At 39.3% G+C, this 21,059-nt stretch overlaps 1 protein-coding gene across 7 annotated transcripts in view; it reads left to right on the top strand.

Moving 5' to 3' along the window:
- Positions 1-21,059, top strand: part of DLC1 (DLC1 Rho GTPase activating protein) — a 246,650-nt gene that overhangs the window by 196,681 nt on the left and 28,910 nt on the right. Inside the window, exon 1 of one of the 7 annotated variants that reach the window (XM_079305351.1) lies at positions 11,590-11,747. The exons of the other annotated variants lie outside the window; for them this stretch is intronic. Within the exon in view, the coding sequence (XP_079161477.1) occupies positions 11,735-11,747 (13 nt within the window). The 5' untranslated portion in view covers positions 11,590-11,734. Of the gene's footprint in view, positions 1-11,589; positions 11,748-21,059 lie in introns of those variants that run through there. 7 annotated transcript variants of the gene reach the window in all.

The raw sequence follows: 21,059 nt of genomic DNA, 5'->3' as shown, positions 1-21,059 counted from the left end.
ATAACTTAGTGTCTAACCCTAATTATTGCAAACAAAGATCAAAAGAAAAGCTTATCAAAAGTGGAGACAGTTTATTTCCATCTTGGAACAAAGGACAAAAGACACAGTGTCTTGTCCTTCCTTTGAGGTTTCTCTGTCAGCTCCTTTCCACTCCCTTTCCTGATAGGTTGAAATATCTTGATGGCTGTTCTGTTGACTAAAACACAATAATCAATTCTGGGGAACATGTCAGCTACTTATTTTTATAACAGGAACAATGGAAATAGCATCACATTGTTAATAGAGGTAAAAGTGATTAAAAATACCCTTTTGAGTTTTCCTTTCTAGTTCCTATAGTCACAATGCACTGGAATTGATCCAGAACAAACTATGACTGTAGATACACACACTTTTACAGGAATTGGAGAACTTTGATTCATCTTTAGTCTATGAAGGAATGCTTGTTTTTTAAAGCTGCTGCTGTATGAACCAAGAATAACTAGTTTGCTTTTCTATGTATATATATTTTTTTTCAGATTACTATTTCAAATCTAAAGCAAAGAAAAGGCATTTGTCTCTAAATTAGTTTTAGAGAGCATATTTATTTCTTCACAGTATATGCATACACAGTTGTAGCGTGTTGACTGCTGCCCTTTTTCCTCCTCATCAAAAATTCAATTAAGGCAAACCCAGGACAACAGTCTATGTCAAACTGCTACAAAGAAAACTGACTAAGAGCTTTTATTTGCCAACACTGCAAATTGCAGAGCTGCATTCTGTGACATTACATTGAGTTTGCAATAGTACCATGTACTCAAAATTATACTTAGTAATTAAGTACAGAATGAAAAGCACATCACGCTTGTTGATAGCATCTTTGAAAGATATATTAAATTCATGCATAAACTTCATAATATTTGCCTTGCTTAAAAAGATTGCATAAATTTCTCCAAAAATTTAAACAGGCACAGAAACTTTTGTTCCCTGTCCAATAGAGAAATGCTATTGAGCGCACCAATGTGTACTGTATTTTTATTTCTTTATTAAAAAAATAAATCCCTGTGTTGAAATTTAGGATATCATATCCTGAATAAGCTTCTTGATATAAAGATGGCTAAGAAAAAGATCATTCAAATAGATGAAACCTATTTCAGAGTTACAAAGATCAGATAAGCAGTGTTTGATGCACTCTGTTGAGACAAACCACTCATTCAGTGCCAAGTATTATTAAAAATTCATTTTCTTAGCTGACACATGGACTTTTCATGCAGAGAGACCATTATGAAAAGCCTTGCTGTTCTGATAATCTGTACTTCGATTTCTGGCATTATCAGTCAGATCAGAAATAGTGGGTACAAGTGGCCAGAGGATAAAGCATCAGCTTTTCATTCTTGAGGAGATATGCTTAATGGAATGAGTTTAAGAGTTTCAGATGAAGTGTGGCTGAAAAAATAGAAATGGTGTGTTAAAGATCCTGGATATCCATCACCAAAAAAACCTAAGCACATGATCCTGCAAGCATTTCAATATACCCTTCAAACCAAAGAGAATTGCATATAGGAATTTGTACAAATGAGGTTTAAATTCCTTTCCATTCTGAAATAAACAAAGTCTTTCCTAACCGAGGAAGGAGAACTAGTAAGCTGACAAATACTTTTTAATGCCAAATAGATCAACCCATCACAATTGTCTGGGCTTACCACAATGCTCAGCAATACATTATAGAGTTGCTACAAAGTGTTAGGCAGCATTTTATTGGTTTAGATTGTACTCAGTATATTCTGATAATGTTTGTCCTAACATAATATATTGCTATATAAAACAATTCTAGCAGAAATTCATCAGGATACTTGAAGACCACTCTCTCTCCTCCTTCATTTAATATGTTTGTTCATATCCAAGGGTTCTGAGCACTGGATATCAACTGGCTCCATGGAAGCATTAAATTAATTGCCAGATTTGTACTACTACAATTGCAGATACAGTCTACTTGGTCACAATTCACTCAGTCTGGCAGCATCCTCATCTCTCAGTCTCCCAATATTTACATTTTGCATTCTAGATTCTCAGTTCCTTCTAGAGAATCTAGAAACTCACCTCTCAGTTCCTCCTTTAGGTCTGTATGCTTTTCCCTCATTGGGGGTCGCTATCCAACTACTCTGGACCTAATGTTCTGCCTGCCCATTACCTGGGTTGGCAAAAGAAGAGAAGATAAGGAAAAGACCTAAGGAAGGCACTTCTGCCCCTTGCAACTGCTATTAGTAGAAGCTATCTATAAAAGGGTAAAGAAGGCAAAGACAGAAATGGGAGGAAAGGAAATGGAAAAAAAAAGAGGTGGAGAAGCTGGCAGTGTGGCTGGCAGATGTATGGAATATCAAGCACAGGTGCTACAGATATGAAGATAAGAAATTCTTATTTGAGGTACAAAGCTTTTTATATGGCTTAGGGGAGGAACAGTCTTATCACAAGGCAGTGCAGGAAGTTACTTTGCCCTTTATAGAGAGATGGAGCACCTAAGAATCCTAGCTTAGCTCAGAGGTTACCTTGGTGGGCAGTAATTCCTCACCTCAGAAGGAAACCTAAAGATGGCCTGCTGCTGTTCTCACTCTGTATGCTAGCCAGAAAGTTTCCCTCATGGCTCAAATCTCATCTTGAAGTCAGCTAGCTTTGTGAAGTGCAATAGAAATAGCAAAGGAGATAAGCTACTGAGCGTTTCAGATACCTGTCTAACATAAAGGTGAACACCAGTTTGGTGATTTGGTTCATTTTTTACATATTTGCAGTCACATAATCTTCTCGTCTTTGCTATAAAATCACATTCAAAACAGTATAGGATTTTGGGATATTTGGCTCATAATTTTTTGACAAGTGGGATTCATATCACCTAGTCCAGGTGATATGTGGCTTTTATTTCCAAATATTTCCCTAATAATTCAGTTCACTTCATCAGCTCAGAAATTCCATATTCTAACTTGTTAGCATCTAAATTTTCAGGATGTTTTTAGAGATTTTTCTTAATGCTAACACTGATTTACATTAAGGAGCTAAGAGGCAACCTTATTTTCTTAGTTTATTAAGTTTGTAAGGTCAATATGACATTCACGACAGATTATAAAAATCTACTGGTAAATCAGATGAAAAGTTCTGGCTATCCACTTTTCAAGTCATTGTTTATACTTCCCAACTAGAAATCAGAGGCCAAGAGCAGTGTTAACCTTGAGATCTGTAGTTGGAATTATAAAGATTCCTCAGCAAAGAAAATTGAGAATATTTCTGTACTGTAGTGCTGCTCATGAGAAATACAATTCTACTGAGTGATGTAAAGGCTCTTGCTTCAAAGGAGGGAAAGTTCTGGTTTGAGCATGAAAGGTTCAGTACGTCCTATTACTGTTAATCACTTGCCCCATTGATCCTAGCACAGGTCTGTCCCTGGCTGCCTTGAACTCTCTGAAGCCTCTGATCACTCTGAAGTGATGAAACAAAAAAGCAGTTAGCTCAACAAATTTTTTTCCCCATATTGCTTTTCTCAAAATGGTTAAAATACAAGACCAGAAATGATCCAAACCCTTGTTAGTACTGCATCCAATAAATAATGTTGTCCATAATTTTAACTTCCTTTTCTATGAAGAAATAATCAGGTTCTATATCTTCTTAAGGCTTATTATTTTCTACCACCCATCCTATGTATTACTGAATCTTCAGTAAAATCAACAGAAACAAAAGACCCAGAAAATCCAATGGCAAAAACATTTTAAAAACATCAGCATATTTGTTCCACATATGTAACTTTCCAGACACCCACAGAGGGCATCATATTACTGGTGCAGCTGGCCACTTGGTGGTCATGGAAAATGAAAGGGCTTCTTCGGAATACATTTGCTGCTATACTAAAGGTGTCACACAGAAATGTGAAACATTTGCTATAGAACGAAATAAGATAAACTTTGCCTGTTATCCATTTATTGTGTCTAACAGTAACAAAATGCATGGCTCTTGCAAATTACTGTGCAACCACAGGCTTTTAAAAAGACCAGCTACAACAGGAAAGAATCTGTTTCATAGCATGTTTGACTTAAAATGATAGAAAGCAAGTGTAGGGTTTACTTTGTTGGTCTAGAGACAGATCTGTTGTAAAATTTTATACAACAGCATGGTAACCTCAGTTTATCAGGTGTACTGAGCAAAGAAGTTTAGGTTAAAGCATTCTACAATCACTACTATCTGTATTTATATTTTGAAGCTAAATAAAAAAAAAATTAAAAAAAAAAAAAAGACATTTCAGAATATGACAGAATCCTGATATTTTTTTCTTTAACAAAAATAAAGCTTTTTCATATATACCCAATCATAACAAATAGGAGTTTGGGGTTTTTTTAATTCAGAATCTAGGTACCCAAAAACTGCTCTGGGCTAAGATTAGATTTAAGAGATTTACCTCTCTCAAGAATTAACTAATTTACCATACGTCTTTGTAAAATGATATGAAAGAAAAAAGTGAATACTCAGAAACAAGGAGAGTAAAAAAGGTAGCCCTTCATAATGTGACAGTGTTGAAGTATGAAAGCACACTAACCACTTTCCATGTTTCCTTTTCTTGTGGTCATGTAACAGAATATGAGACTTTGTTTTTAAAACACGAAAGCACCTATTAACATGTCAGTCACTTTGTGCATTGTATCATGTTCACAAATAACATCATGCAATACTTTCACTCTCTAACCTACTGGCATAAAAAAAAGAAACGTAGCAGGAAGGAGGAGGATGCATTTTTAAGCTAAACTGACCATCCATTTAGAATTCATAATCCTAAATTTTAAGGTGATGAATGAGCACCCCAATAATTCTATTACTCCTCCTAATCCTCATCAGGTCTTGACTCTGTTGACAAAGACCAAACAGCCACTTCTTTCTGCCTGATCCCCTCCCCTTGCTTTTGCTGGCTCTCATTCAAGTCAGGATCACATTTATCTGGGCAATATACACCTAATAAATCTTCCCCACCTCAGTTTGTTCTTGCTGGCACGACAGCAAGCTTCCCCCTCCACTTCTCTTGTCTTTCCTCAGACATCATTATGGGTGTTGACACTCTAGCAAGTTATTTAAGGTGCTCTTAAATAACTGTCTGCATGTACACATCTCCCAGTATAAGGTAAGGTAATTGCTGCTATAAGCTGGGTTTCAGTTACAATAAGCAAGAGCAAGGGCATGGACAATGAAAGAAGCAGCCAAACTAGCAATATGCAAGAGGATTTTTATTAGATATAAATAAAAATAATTTCATACAGTACTTTCTACAGTACTTCTCAAACATTATGCCAAAAAAAAAAAACAAAACAAAACAAAACAAAAAACCAAAAAAACAAAAAAAAACCAAAACAAACAAACAAACAAAAAAAAAACAAAACAAAATACAAAAAAAAAACCAAAACCAAAAAACCAACCATGTACTATTCTCCCTAATTTGTCTAAGGAAAAATTAAATATGAAAGGGGGAATAGATAGACCAAGGCTGCCTGATAAGTTAAAACTAGACTGCAGATAGATGTTTTGGGTCTCAGTCTACTACACTGTCAAGAACAGGATCAAGGATTATGAATCTATTATGACTTACACCAGACCTCACTTTGCTCACTGGGTTATTAACATGTGTTTGCCTTCTTCCCTGTCTCTGTAGCTTCACGTGACATTAACAACAGCTACTCTCCATGCTGTAGTACCAAGTTAGTACCACCTCTGATGAATGCTGATGTGAAATTAGCCATCACCATGTATGTGTTCCAGTTGCCATAGTTATCATGCTTTACTGAGTCTTGGGTTCAAAATTATTTCCTGAGTCCTGGAAATTTCCCCAAGGCTAAAACAGAAACAGTCTCTCACACAATGGTCAACTGGTCTAGGTGGGTGCATGTGCTTATTTCCTCTAGAGGAAATAAGTTTAATGAATATAGAGTTCATTTAGGTAAAAAGCCTTGGATCTCACAAGATGGAAGATAGAATTAAGAAAAAATTTGCTTTTGAAACTAATTTTATCATTGTTCATTATTTTTTTTACTCACTATAATTAAAAAAAAACCCCAATCAACATCAACAACAACAAAAAAAAAAAAAAAAAACAAAAAAAAAACTAACAACAAAAAAAAGCCCACACCAAAACCTTTATTTCCTTTCCCTTTACTCCTTTTAACTTCACCTGGACACTATACTCCTAGTGCTTCATGCTGGAAAGTCTAGCATCTCGTGTAATATAACAACACAGCTGCTTCATAAACCAATTTTTAACCACTGCTTTGACATGTTTAAGGCATCAGTCTTTCAGTTTTCATCTACTCCAGTGACCAATTTGCATCGTACATCTTGTTTAATGAAAGGTTACTGTTGTCTCTCTGTATATGCTGACCTTTTTTCTTCATCTGACTGGAGGTCATGGATGAAAAGAGAATGAGGTTTAAAGAAAAGCATCCTAACATTGGAATGCCTTGGAAACTGGTGGTTTTAAATGTGAAAACTAAAATCTACTTGCTTTAAAAATGAAATGTGAAGAGCAGGTTGATTCAGTAATGATATAGCTGCTATCACAAGAACACAGAGTGAAAACAAAAGCACTGTTCTGAAAAAAAAATTAATTTCCCAGGCAACAAAAACTTAAGCTTTATTTCCTGCCACCATTTTACACCATGATCAAGTTGCTCATCTTTTGATTATTTTGTAATACATATTCTGAGTAAAAGCATTCTTTGTGCTGTCTTCCTCTCATATTGGATTGCACACTGTGATTTGTAAGCACAGAGGAAGAGAACTTGGATGAGACTCTGGCACCGATGTCGCCTTTTAAATGACCCAAAAATAAAGGAGAGGGCTAGGAAATGACTCCTGGTGCCATGGATCTCTGCTGCTACACAGCCACCAAGGCAATTGCCACCACTACACCTAGGGATGGTGCTTTGGCCAAGACAACCTTCATTACAGCTTTCTCTAATGCAGTGCAACACTCAGTCCCCCTTAACTTGCGTATCCACTAGATCTCCCTTACACCACCATTTTTACCACACACATGCAGAGGTTTTCATCCTGATATTTTCAGGTTCAGATTCCTTTTTGCGAAGTAGTGATCAAGTATGGATGCTGTCTTTATCAGTAATAGTACAGTTATTCTGATTTTTTCTAAATATAAGGAAGAAGGACTTCTATGTGTCACAAGGCATACACTTACTCTGGATCATCTCTGAGCTCTCATCACAGGTTGGAAATTATAACTATGCTTCTCTAAGCACTTCTAGATAAGGTTTAGCTTACCTACTTACCCTGCTTTCTTGAACATTAAATTCATCTGGTTACTTTTGCAAAGGTGAATCACCTTTATAAGGTAAAAATACAGCTTTTAATTGAAGGGAAGGCTGACCCATTAACAGCAAAAAAATCTGCAGTCTTTAAAAATAAACCATCACCTGACAGCATTTTAACCACAATATGGGAAAGATAACCTAGATCTCCACCAATTTCTATAAACCAATGGTACTTCATGTAGGCTAAAGTGCTTATCCTCTCTGTTTAAAATGGAATAAAAATACTGATTTTCTCTCCTATTTTATTTTTTCCATATTTATATTTTACCAAATTGTATCTTTGTCAATTTAATTTTCATTTTTGTTTCTTACTCTGTTTTACCTTTATAGAACAGAGTCTTTCTTAAATACAGTGCAAACTTGGTTATTTCATTTCCAGCGAGAACTGTTCAACTCACAGTTTGATGTTTGATGGCATTCAAAAGTAGGCAAAAACATAGCCCTTACCTCTTGTTTTAAAATAGCTGCTTTTATTGACCACAAAGAATAAGGCAAGGTTAATTTTCTTTATTGTTTTTACTGCTTAAAAAAGGGGGAAAGATACCCAACTGAATGTTGCTTGGGATCAGCTACAAGAGGCTAATATACATGACAAGCTGATAATATTTATAATAGTGTTCATTTTTATAGAAAGATTTCTAGGGCAGAGAGCCCATAAATTACACTCTGCAGAGCAGCACCTTTGTTTGTGCAATACAGTGAATTTACTATATATTTTGTTAAAAAGTATTTTGGGTAGATGCTTTCATTTTGTGATTCTCGAGTAGGTGAAAACATGTATGTCCTTCTCTGGAAGCAAGGCACTGTTAGTATCACTTATCTCTGCGAAGTGATAGTGTAAACACTCTTGGTCAAGAGGTCTGAACAATTACAGACTTCTTTAAGTAATTACTTTCAGTAAAGACAAGTGCTAGAAAATTCAGACTTAATTATTTCACTGACTATGGTTGGAACATGAAAGTCCTTTGGGCTATGGAAATACTACATACAAATATACCTCGGTGGAGAAGGAATCCAAGCCCAGAACCAGAGGCCTGGAAACTCAGTTTTAAACTGCTCCATAATCTATCATGCTGTTGCTAAGAGGATATTAATACAGCATTTAGAATTGCAGTCATGCGCCTGACAATCCTGTGTTTGTACCAGCAGGTCAGTTGACTAATTGTGAATTGGAACTTCTCTGTGTACTGCACAATGTAGAAGAAAAAGGATGACAGGGGTACAGTTAACCATTATGGCATTTGGGCCTGGGAGGGAAAGCAGAAGACAATCAAGTCCTTATTATTAGATGCCTTCCTGCAAATCACTCCCTTATGCAGTTACAACAGAAGGAGAATTCACCTTTTAAAGTGAGTAATTGTGCCTGTCGGGCAACCCTTTACAATTACTTTACCATCCAGCAAGAGCTCATTGATTGCATTAAGGATAACAGTACTCCACAGAAACAATCCTCTTAGGCAGGCTACTTCCAAAATCCTGTGTCTCTGTCAGGCAGCTGCCTGCTCTTTGAGTAGCCAGAGAGATAAAGAAATAAAAGTATTAAAGGCCAAAGCTCTCCTGATTTCACAACACTCTTTAAAGCCGGATGAGTGATTAGGGTGGTTGTAGCCTGTTAAACACCCATGCCTCAGGTGGAATGCTCCTCTGTGCACGTTTTACAGCAAATGTGAGACTGGTGCCTTGCTTCAGCTCCAAAAGCACGCCTGCTTAAGCAGCTCTATAGAATTCCAAGTTAAAATGCAAGCCGAGTGACTGTGTGTCTTCAGCAGTTGATAACAAACTACAATCAAAGCCTTTCTCTTTTAGATTACCAGCAATCATCTAATCCTGGTCAGTGATAATCCTCCAGCATCTATTTAGCAATGATCCCAACAGACAGACTGCTCCATCGCAGAAGTCACTGTTTCTGACATCTCTGCAGAGACTGAATGAGGATGGAGATTCCTCCTTTACTCTGGAAGCTAATTAGATTTGCAAGTAGAACAAGAGTGCTCAACTAAAACACAAGCATAGTGTTTCATTGTTGAACATTCTTGTTAAATAGCACTCATTTGCTATTTAACAAAGTGGTAGAGGGGAGAATGATAACCCTTAATTTAATTACTGAGAGTTTCCCATCTTCTGTGTCTGGGACACATTTGTCAAGTATTCACCAATTTTATCACTCACCCCTCTCAGAATCCTCAAATGAAACTGACTTCAAATTCGTGATTTGCAACTATCACACAACCCTCTCAATTTGGATTTTTACTTCCCTATTGCACGTCTCTTCTAATTTTAATATTTTTGAGTTCCCTTTCACAGTGCCAAGTTCTCCCAACCTTTCCCATTTCTTCTGTGAAGTCCATTCTCTTCTCCTTCAAAAGCTTCCTGTGGGTCCTATACAAAAGCTTCCTATTTAAAATGAAGGCTTGGTCCAGGAAGCAGCTTAGGCAGTCTGTGTTTACAGGAACAAACCCTGATTTTTACAGAGGGTATTAACTTGACACTTGGTGGTCTCCAGGTTCCAGCATTATTATTGTGATAGAAATGCCTTTGGGCCAGCATGTTTCCCTACAAGTTCTTGGTACTTTTTTTTTTTTTTCCTTTTCCCCCACCCCTTCCTTTTGAGGATATTCATTGGATAAATTTATTTTTCTTTTTCTTTTTTTTTTTTCCTGGAATTCAGACTGAGAATCACACACAATATGCAACCAGTACACTTCATCTCATCAGGACTACTCTGACAGTAGTCTACCAACTGCATAAAACAAAAGACAATACATGCAGAAAGCCAATTAGATTGGGATTACTTTGGCTATACAAGAGCTGGGGCATAGCATATGTCTGTCTTCCCCATGCTAGAGTTAGGCATTAAAATTTTATGTGCCTAACCTATCTAATAAACATATATCCTGACCTTACAAGAAACATTCAAAAATTAAGGTAAATGTGGCTATGCCAAAAAGTGCATGAGCCAGGTTAGATACGAATAAATAATTGATTAAGCAGGTAACATATATAAAGTTAAGCTGAAAGATATAGTGCATTTCCATCCTCTTTTAGGCTATTAAAGTAAATTAATGACCTAGAGCTGTGTAGGGGTTTCCAGAAACAACACTACAATGGCCAACTGGCCACAGTTTGCAGCCTCTAGAAGGGGGAGATGTTTATTCTTCAGGAAATTGCCAGCTCAAGCATCTCATTATGTATACTTTATATCTGTATTCATAATGCAGAAATGACAACTGAACGTTAGAATAACATCAGTGAGTATAAAATATGATCTTGGCTTGGAAGAAAATGAACCAATCATAATCTTTGACAGGGTCCAGATATTTTCAGATTTTCACAATACTTTTTCCATGCTTATAGTTTGGCAGCTGCTCAAAAGTACCTTTTTTGTGCCATTTTACAATCCCGAATGCGTTCAACAAAGCAACAAGCATTTTAAAAAAATTTGCGAAATGTGAAGTGAATAAGTGCTGTAGGTAGCAAATTCCAGGCATAGAGCTATGAAGACAATATCTCCAAGAGTTGCCTACCACTGTGCTGTGGTCCCCACAGGAAAAACGCTTGTTTTCCATCCTGTTTCAGACCGAGACTTTGACGGTGCTATAGAATTCTAAAATTCCACAGCACTCTTCAGCACGCTGTGTGGAGAAGGAGGGATGTCATGCCCTGGTCACCCTGCATGGCTTGCTTCTGGCTGAAGGCTCAGCATCCCCCATGCCTTGGGCTGCTCAGTCCATTCCAAACCTCTCCAATTATAACACCAAGGAGCCACGATGACTTTTCAGTCAACTCTCTTCTCTGTGTTTCCCGGATAAAGTATATTGAGAGCTTTGCTTCTGATAAACCCGGCCACCGCAAGAGCTGACAGCCACTAAAAACCGAAGGAACAAAAGGCACAGAAGCCTTTTTGTCGTCTTTGACCGCATTACCTTAGGTTTGTGCAATTGCCCTGGACTGCCCAGCCGCGCGGTGGAGGGGCAGAGGAGAGGGGTGCGTGTGTGTGTGCGCGTGTGCACGGGTGCGCGTGCACGAGTGTGAGTGAGAGTGTGCACGAGTGTGTGTCTGTGCGTGTGCGTGGGTGCGTGTGCCCAGTGTGTGCCCAGTGTGTGCCCAGTGTGTGCCCGGGTGCGTGCCCAGCGCCCGGCGTGTCCCCGCTCCCTCAGCCGCGGCAGGGCCCGTGCCCAGGCCGGGTGCCGCTCCCGGGGGTCTCTGCGGGCGCGGCGGGGGCGCGCAGCGGGCCGGGGGCGGGGCGGCCCCGGGGGCGGGGGCCGTGAGGGGCCGGGCGGGCGCTGCGCTGCTCCGCGGCCGGTGTCACTTGCGAGCCGCCGCCGCCGCGCAGGCAGGCGGGCAGGCGGGCAGGGACGCAGCCAGCCGGCCCCGCAGGCAGCCCCGCGGAGCCTCCGCGGCCGACGGAGACCATGATCCTCACACGTAAGCTCGGGGATCCCTTCCCGGCCCGTTCTGGGGGTGGCGGCTGCGCGCCGGGGAGCGCGGGCTCCGCGCATCGCGGCCAGCGTTGCCGGGAAGCGCCGTGGGGGCAGCGTGGGGCAGAGGGGGTCGGGATCCACTCGTGTTATCCCGCAGCTCCCGGGAAGGGCGCTGGCAGGGGCGGCTGCCCCGTCCCGCCGTGCGGTGCGTCCCCAGCCGCGCGTCCCGGCTCCGTGTGCGCGGTGGGAAGCGCCATCGGGGCGGCAGCCCCAGGTGAGACGGGAGCGCTGGAGAGCCCGGGATTAGCGCTGTGTCAGGCTGGAATTGCCGCTGTATCAACCCGGGATTGCCGCTGTATCAACCCGGGATTGCCGCTGTGTCCGGGAAGCGCGGCCGAGAGGGTTAACACGCGGGGCTGCCGCGGGCGCGGAGCGCCGCTCGGGATGCGGCCGCTCCCTGAAGATCACCGTGGCGTCATCTTTCTCTCTTTTTTTGCTGTTTTTTTGTTGTTGTTGTTGTTGTTTGTTTTGCTTTGTTTGTGTGTTTGGTGGTTTTGTTTGGTTTGGGGTTTTTTTTGTTTTTTTTTTCCCGTTTCCTTTTTTCCCACCGTAATTTTCGTCTCTCACTGTTTTGGGTGTTTTGTTGTTTTTTTGGTAGTTTTTTGGTTTTTGGGTTTTTTTCTTCTTTTCTTTTCTGGGAGCCCTTGCGAGACGGGAACCGTCGAGTTCCTTTTGAAGTTTTCCGTAATTAGCCCGGTGGCCTCCAGGAGCCCGGTGGCTCCCCCCGTGCGGCGGTGGCCAGCCCTGATGTCACCCCCGGCTGCTTTGATCCCGGTGGAGGAGCTGCACCTCCTGCCAGACGGGCTCACCCCTACCCCCCTCTTCCTTTTTCCCTTCTCCAGGAAAACAGAAAGCCGATGCCGTTTTCCAGTCGGTCAGTTTTACGTCCCCTGTCACCCTCCTTTTCTTTGCAAACTACTGCAATGACTTCGTTCCACCAAAACTGTGAAGTTGTTGAGCGATGTGTTGCCACGAACCTAATGAGCTCTGTTGCCAGTCAAGTCACTTACTTTTGCTACAACAGATTTCTTTCGGGTTTTTGCCCCCTCATATTCTCTTTGGGAAAATTTGAAGAAATAACTACGTTTAAACAATGTATTTAAGTAAGTCAGAAGGTTTTGCCTGATGTGTCATAGTACTTAACACACCTGATTTGAAAGACTGAAGAATGCAATTTTATCTTAGCCATCAATTGTAGATGTTTTTAATTTTTTTTACAGGAGTAAGTGTGATCTGTTTGAATTGCCCTGCCCTGATCAAGAAATTCCTAACAACAGTTTAGTAACAATTCTCTGAGTCAGGTTATGCTTTAAGGCTGTTTTGTAGTGAGTTTAAGGAAGATAATAGGCAGATTTCTTATGAGCTTCTGAGTATGAATCTGTCAACAGCTCAGTGCCAGACTGATTCAGCATCTGTCTGGCAAGCAGGCCATTGCTGGCTGACAGCACATGGAGTTGGTATTAGGTGTGTCTGTTGATTCCACAGCTGTAGGCTGCTATCGTGTATCTATCAGGTATTATTACTCCTGTCCTCTAGGCATCCTGCTCTGCATCTCCAGTAGAAGCAACAAAAACAAAAAGGCTGGGATGGCCAGGAAGTGCGAGGGATGTCTCAGATTAATGGGTTTGGGTTACTACTTCAGTTTGCTGATGGGGTCATAATTAGGACTGAGATTCTTTGATTATAGAATACAGTATATGCAAGAGAAGATGTAAATATTGTTTTGACAAGATTCCTTTCACCTACAAGTTCATAGAAATCAAAGCATTTGGAGCTATCTTTTGTGGCCTCTAGGACTTCTTGATCCCATCTTCTTTTAAAATGACTTGGGCTGATAATTGATACTTTGTTTTAATCAAAAGGAGGTGCTGATACATTGTTTTAAACACGATAAGGCCTAAACGTCCTACCTGTCATAAAATGCAATTTCTGAGTGGTTGGTAGTTAACAGGAAGAACATATCCGGTGGTTTTATTTGGTTTTATTTCTCAATAGTGTAGATTCAGTCTATGATTTTTAACTCTTGGGTCAGTGTCTTCCCAGCTACTTCTGCAGCTGGGCCAGAGAGGAAGACTGATGGCACTCATGGAAATTCACAAGCTCCCAGTGTATTTTGCCTCTGGTAGGGGGTGGGAAAAGGTACTGTAGTTGTACTCATGCACTCTGGAATGTTTATATTAAGATTCCTAGAAAAAGGAGATGAGGTGGCTTGGTTTTACTTTTCTGGTCCTTCTGATCCATTACATTCTAGGCAGTGGTTTGTTTGAGGCATGTGAATTTATGAGTTGCACAAATATTTGGAGATGCAGTTTGCGCTATAAAGTTGGGTTTTTTCCTAGGCAGGATAGCACACTATGTTATGTTTGTGCTTCTTGAGAGATTCAGACTTCTCTCCCAATTCTCCTCTGATGGGAGTTGTGCTACTGGCTTGAGCAGAAACACAATGCAGCCTCGGCTGGTTAAAAGGAGACAGAGGAAGAGAGCTCATGTGCTTAACAGGATGATCCTGTACTGTAAACAAGCACTTTTCATGCTTAACTATCCTTCCTAGCGACAGGAAGAAGGAAATGAGGCTATGCAAAAGGACCCTGACACATTTCAGACAATGCCAGACCCACCCTAGCATTCATACAGTATGGCCAGAAGACTTGGGGAAATAAAAATAACTTCAGATGTTTCCCCTTCCTTCTTGTGCATGTTATAGAAATACAGCAGTCAAATGATATGCAGTTCACAGAAATTTTGCTTGTTTGATCTCCACTAAATAAAAAATTATGCCTTATATAATTTGTAGATATTCTTTGGGTATCATATTATTCTGCTTACAGTTTGAATCTCAGTGTTTCAAGGTGAATTAATTACAAAATTCTGTATTCTCTACAGTAACGCAGTGAGTGTAGATATACAGTAATTTTGATAATTTCAGCAATTCCAGGCATATTTCTTGCTTGTACCTAAGCAATCAGTAATTCTGCGTGGTGCAGGGTATCTTGATTGTCTTGCATGTTTTTTAATTGTTGAAGTTTCTTGTCAAGTTTTTCCTTTTTTTTTTTTTTCTCATCTACTTTCCCTCCTTCTGTCTGAAGGAAAACACAAATTCTGTCTTCAATGATGAGCAGTTCTCATGAAAGAGGCACCAGATTGGGCTGTGATTGGAACTTCTTGGTTCTTTTTGCACTTACTCTTCCATTCTTACTGACAGTGCTACCCTATCCCACTCAGCATATCTTTGAAATCTGTTTATCTACCAGTACAGTATACCATTGGTAGAACTGGCAGAACCAAAAGAGAGTTGAGAATTACTTAGCCAGCTAGCTGTAATTCACTAAGTTGCATTATCTGAAAGTTACAGGTAATACCACAGACCATTTGGAACTACTCTGGTGCTTTTTGAAGAACACGACAAGCATTTTTATTTCTTAGGATGAATATTCTTTCAAACAGTGGCTAATATTTGTTTCCATTGGGAAGGACAGTGAAAGGTGAGACAGAATAAGGAAAAAATTTTTATCTGGCCTCTCTCCTAATGAAGACACAATAGGATGGCTTACTTAGTTCTTGTGGGGAATTTTTTTGAAGTCTAAAAGGGTGCAGAGTTCTGTAGACTTTAGTTTAAATATATTTATTTTACAGTTGTCTAAAACTTTCTATTCAAGTGCAGTAGTTTGTACTAGGAATGATTCCTAAGAAGATGCATGAAAGACATTTGCTGAAGCCAGTGGTGGACACAGTTTGACCTCCCCACACCTGTTCTTATAATGTTTCAGAATTAACAAAAATAGCCCCCCCCCCCCCCCCCCCCCCCCCCCCCCATTGCATTGTTGCATTTTGGGGATGTTCTCTCTGTGACTGTGTGGACCTATAGAATTGGATGCTCTGCTGACCACCCTTCCCTCTGTTCTCCATGAGTTCTAAGAACAGATTTCCTGTGCACGTAAGATACAAGAAACTTTCCAGTGTAGAACTTCATGATCTGTTTTAACTTTCCTTCTTCTTCCATCCATACAAAATGTGGTCATTAGACCTTGTACTGAGAGAAGCATTTTCAAGTGTGCAGTGTCTCAGACAATACTGTAACTGTCTCTAATATCTGAAAAGAGGATGTTCATAGTAATATTTGCTTTGGAAAAATCCATGTTTACATCTTTAATTCTGCATCGTGGAAGAAGGCATTTGTCTGTGATGCAGTTAGCTTTATGTTGGGCTGTTCAGTGCTGCTGGAGTTTTGTATCTAGTGTTGTGTCATCCACAAGGATGTAGTTTGGGACTGGACCATCAATGAGGTTGGCTATAAATGGTTGTAATGTAAAGGTAGTCATTCTGCCATACAGTTCTCCCAACATGCATGGATACTTTTGAGGTTGAGACTTAACAAGCTCAAAGAAGTAACTCTCTAGAAAATCTGTTTTCTTTTGTATGAACCATTGGGCCAGTTTCAGATCAGTTTATACAGCATTGTTATTTCCTGCATCTGAACAGGTGTCCCCACATTTTGGGCCTTTTTTCAATGAAGTATCTATTGTGCTGGGCCTGCTCACTTTTGCCTCCCTCTGGAGCTTAATGAGCCTTTGAGCTGAGCTTTGCACTCTGTGTGTGAGCTTGTACACCACAACACACAGGGGACAATCGGAGGATGCTCATGCTGGGCTTGGGAGTAGCAATGGTTAATGATTGCCCTTCAATATCTTCTCAAAGGTTGTGCTAACCAAGTAATTTGTGGGAGAAGAGAAGGTTAAAGTCATCTTCTATTTCCCACTCTGGAGGAGGGTTTGTTTCTCACTCTGGAATCTGTCAACATGACCTCCATCAGAGGATTTGACTAACTGCTTTCTCTGCCCCAAATAATCCTCCTCCAAGACCACCCTGTGTTAAGCAGGCCAGATAAATAACCCACGTGCCCAATTATTTCTTGAGAGTTTTTTAAGTTTCTTGGCATCTTGTTCCTCTTTATCTGTGAAACTTCTTAAAAACAAGATGGGAGAAGACCATCTTTAATCTAGAAAGAGTTGTTATTTGACAGGAAAACTGACACATCGTCATAGTTTTCTGATCAAACAAAGTTAGTTTTTATCCTCAGGTCACATTAGTTTTTAAATTTCCTTCCTAATTCTGCTGTATATGTTCAAAATGCAAAAAAAGAAAAAAAAAAACCAAAAAAAAAACCAAAAACAAAACAACCCAAAACATCAACAAAACAAACCAAAAACCTATTTATTATTATTAACTTGCAGTGTAAACCAGGAGTTGGGGTGATTCTTTTGTGTCCTGGACCATGCTTTCCCAAAGTCTTCAACAAGTTAGGAAATAATGTAGCTAACTTTGGGCAGCTAGAAGCATATTTAATGGTGTGAAAATAAGTAATACTTGCAATCTATCACAGAGTGTGTAGGGAAAGGGCTTGACAGATGCATGGGGAATATCCTTCATTTTAGTAGTAGCCCTGTATTAGATCCCAAAATTATGTTGATTTGGTGTTTTTTGGAGCTTATCAGTTGTGCTTGGTCCTCTTGGCAGAGGGAAGGACATCTTGCCAGTCAGGGCATGCTCAAGGGGTGGTGGTTGTGCCCTCTCTGACCTCCTGCCATCAGGCAGTGTCCTTCCTTGTGCTCTGATGAAAACCTGGGCTTCTCCCTATGATAAAAATAGTGAAACTGACCCCATTTATTCCTGCAAAAGTTTTCTTGGGTTTTAGAGACCCATGGATCCACACTGGGAAAGTCCTAGTCAAGTCTTCTGAAGTTTAGGGAGGCTCCCATTGATTTTAACAAGTGTTGGCTCAATCTCTAAACATTTGAAATATTTTCAACAAATGTTGTTTCTCTTTTTATGTTTTGAGCTGAAAAAGTTCTGAAGTGATTTTGATATGCTGAAGACTGTAAAAAAGTTCAAGTCTAATAATTAAATTTTGCTCCACAAAAGCAGTATTGTGCTTGCTGTGCTAGCAAGAGTATTAGTGAGGAATTAAAAGTACTCTAATCTGTAATTTGGTATAGTTGGGAAGGAGGGAAAGTTGATACAGCCAGCATACAACTCTGTAGATATTTTGGAAACCAGTCACATTTATATTTTTTAAAATTTTTATTTTTAATTTTTTATTTTTTGTTTTTATTTTTATTTTCATTTTCATTTTTATTTAGCTTTCATCAATAAAGAAATAAACAAGCCTAAATCCTGTCAGTGGAAGTAAGCCATTTGCTTTTTTTCAAAAGTTCTGCTGACTGAAAAAAAAATGGTGTTCAAGCTTCCTGCTTTTTTTTTTTTTTTTTCAGAGAAAACATCAATATATGATCTTAAACATCTGTTTCCTTACTTCTTCATCTGTTCCCACACAAATTCCAAACATACTCTGTTTCTTCTCCCAGTGTCCTGTGGTTTATACATAACATCAACTGCATAGTTACTGTCTTGCTTCAAGTCTCTGTAACTTGAAAAAGGCAGCCAGTCCCATGTTTAACCCAAAGCCAGCAGGAGACAACACAAAGAGAGTATTTTTTTTAGTCAGCATCATATAGTTGTGGAATATCTAAGTAACACTCATCACTATTTCTAGTGGTTTTATGACCAGAAAGCACTATATGTGGTTGGTGTCATACATGGTTTCCCTCAGGAATCTGTGAGTTCCCTTCTCCCCATCCCTCTGAAAGTTTTTAATAGGAGGTATTTTCCTAAAATTGCACACGCCTTAATTAAGTTGACTGGCTTAAATTGATTGCTGGGGCAGGCAGCAGAAAGTGGAGGTCAGAGCATGCATCATTTGACTGTAGAAGGTAAATTGAAGCACAGTGAAATACAGGAGCACATCAAAAAAGGCAGCTGCAATTGCAAAATCTAACTTGCACTTTGAAGGTGAAAGGAGAAAAGTTACTCTCTTGGGAAGATTGTTAGCTTTCACTTGAATGCCTGCAAGCTCATAAGCAGTTCAGAAGCTGTGCTTTATGTTCTCTCGATCTCACTGGTTCTTCTAGAAATGCATCCTTCATAGACTGAATGTGTCAGACTGTTATTCTAGAACAGTTGGACAACATTAGATTATTCTCCTAGAAGTAGAAGAAATTCCAAATATGTTAGAAATTTGGCAAGAGCTTTTAATGGGCTTTTCAGAATTCTATAGTTTTTAGAGGTCAAACATTTATTGACAAACTTCCCAAGTTTGTCTTTGAGAGCATTATCCTTATAAAATGCTGTTCTTCACTAATTCTATTTTTGCTTTCTTTAATCCTTGCTATGTGCTGCTTTCTTGAAAGGTGTGGAGCACTAAGTTAATGATACTTCCTAAGGAATATTTAACAATATGAGTTTGATGAAAAACAGACTTATGAGAAGGAATTTAATTATTTTCAACCAACCGTCGCATATCTTCAAAGTGAAAACTATCTGAGGCCATGGACACATAACAGGCTTACTCTTAGGAAGTCAGTCATACTGTCCCAACTTTAAAGGGCTGCAGTCATATGACATTGCACAGAACTGATTTATCATTTTTAATGCCTGGGCTGCACATTTGTAGACAGCTGCCACAGTGCAGTTATTTCCCCGGTTTGTCTCAGATTTCACATCTGTGTTCATGTGTCTATAGACTGAGTGGTTGGATAGTGTGATCAAGTCTAGTGTTGGGAGAACAATTCACATGTCAGGGATGCAATTCAAGCACTAGGAAAAATGATGGCTTGTACTTGGGCAGTGGAATTCTATCCAAAGAAGAAAATTTCTCACATATACCACAGCTGGTGTTAAAAAAAAAAAAAAAAGATCCTGAATGATCTCAAGTTTCTTAATAGCTCAGAACAATGTTTTTGAGTGGAACAAAAATTTTGCAAAGCACCAGAAGTTTCAGAGAGACATGACGTAGGGAGAGGTAATGAGAGAAAAAGAGAGTGCCAGCTGTTTGCAGCCATTAAAATGGAGCATCAGTCCTGGATAGGGAAGAGTCCTTTGTGCTCTGTGTGCTCCATGTGCTCCTCTGTGCCTTAACAAAACATGCAGATAGTCTGTAGAGTTTTAGACATTAAAGTAAGGAGACAGTGTGCTCATCTCCAGATTTCATGAAAATCTGGAATCATTCTCTGCACTGTATGGGAGAGCCTCTCCTGCCAGCTTATTCAAGAAGGTGATTTTTATTCAATTTCTAGAAGTTTTTGTTTCTGTACTGAAAGAAAAGTCAAATAATGAATTTCAACTAGAATAACTTACTTAAAAATTAAGACCAAGATGAAATTAAGAAGCTCAAAAAAGAACAGTTATGTATGACACTGAAGTGAACCTTTAGAAGTGAAGCCCATTTTTTTTCTATGAAATCTGAAATTTGATTTTGATAGTGCTGATTTTACCAGTCTCACTACAGACTTTGACAAGCTCCTCTCTTAACAGAGCCAAAAGGTGAGATGAGTAGAACTGAGGTGTGGAGGTGCTAATATGATTGTAAAGGTGTCTGAGCTGAGGCAAAAGGAAACCATCTGCTTGGAAAAACTGTTCATAAGATGTTTAGCACTTAGGTGAAAATTGAGTCAATGCATGACTGTACAAAGATACATCTGCTTTGCACCTTGTCCTGAAGACCCTGAAAGAGCTAGTGTTTATATTGCATGTTATTTCATGGAAGCAAAGAAGAATGAAGGTAAATGTTGCTACTGTCTTAACTGGACTGCTACAAAATGATTTTTTTTCTGAAATAACATTATTGCAGCATCATTTCTTTTCAATGGGAGAGAAAGTATCATTAAACAAGAGAATATAGATATCTTACAGTTCTCCCTTCTGCAACTGCAGTTTCAAACAAGGTGTTAATTGAGATATTTTTACTCTGAAGGTCTACACTTGCAAACTTAAAAGGCCAAGAACCAAGATTAACCAAAGTTAACAAACTTTGGGGTTTTTTTAACAAAAAATGAATTTCCCATTTCCTTTCCCATTTTCATTTACTACTCTGGGGAAGAACTGAGTTCTCCTAATCCCTCTGAAAGAGGGTAAATAAGGACTAATGGTTCCCAACCACACACAAAAGGAACTCCTACCCTTGATTTGAGCATGGAGGACTGCTTTTTAAAACAGACTAACAAATAAAGCTGTTTCCAATAAAAATTTCCTGTTTCCTTTTTAACACATTTGCCTCTTGTTTGCTTACACGACACCAAGAATAAAGACTTCATTGTACTTCTTTTTGGGTTTTTTGGGATTTGGGTGGGGTTTTTTTTAATTTGGTTTGTTTTACTTTCTAAGAGGCTTTTCGGTTTTTTGGTTTTGTTCTTTTTTCTTGTAT

This window comes from Erithacus rubecula (assembly GCF_903797595.1).
Source record: "Erithacus rubecula genome assembly, chromosome: 5".
NCBI classification, from domain to species: Eukaryota; Metazoa; Chordata; class Aves; order Passeriformes; family Muscicapidae; genus Erithacus; species Erithacus rubecula.
This window is presented reverse-complemented; position numbering and strand designations above follow the sequence as displayed.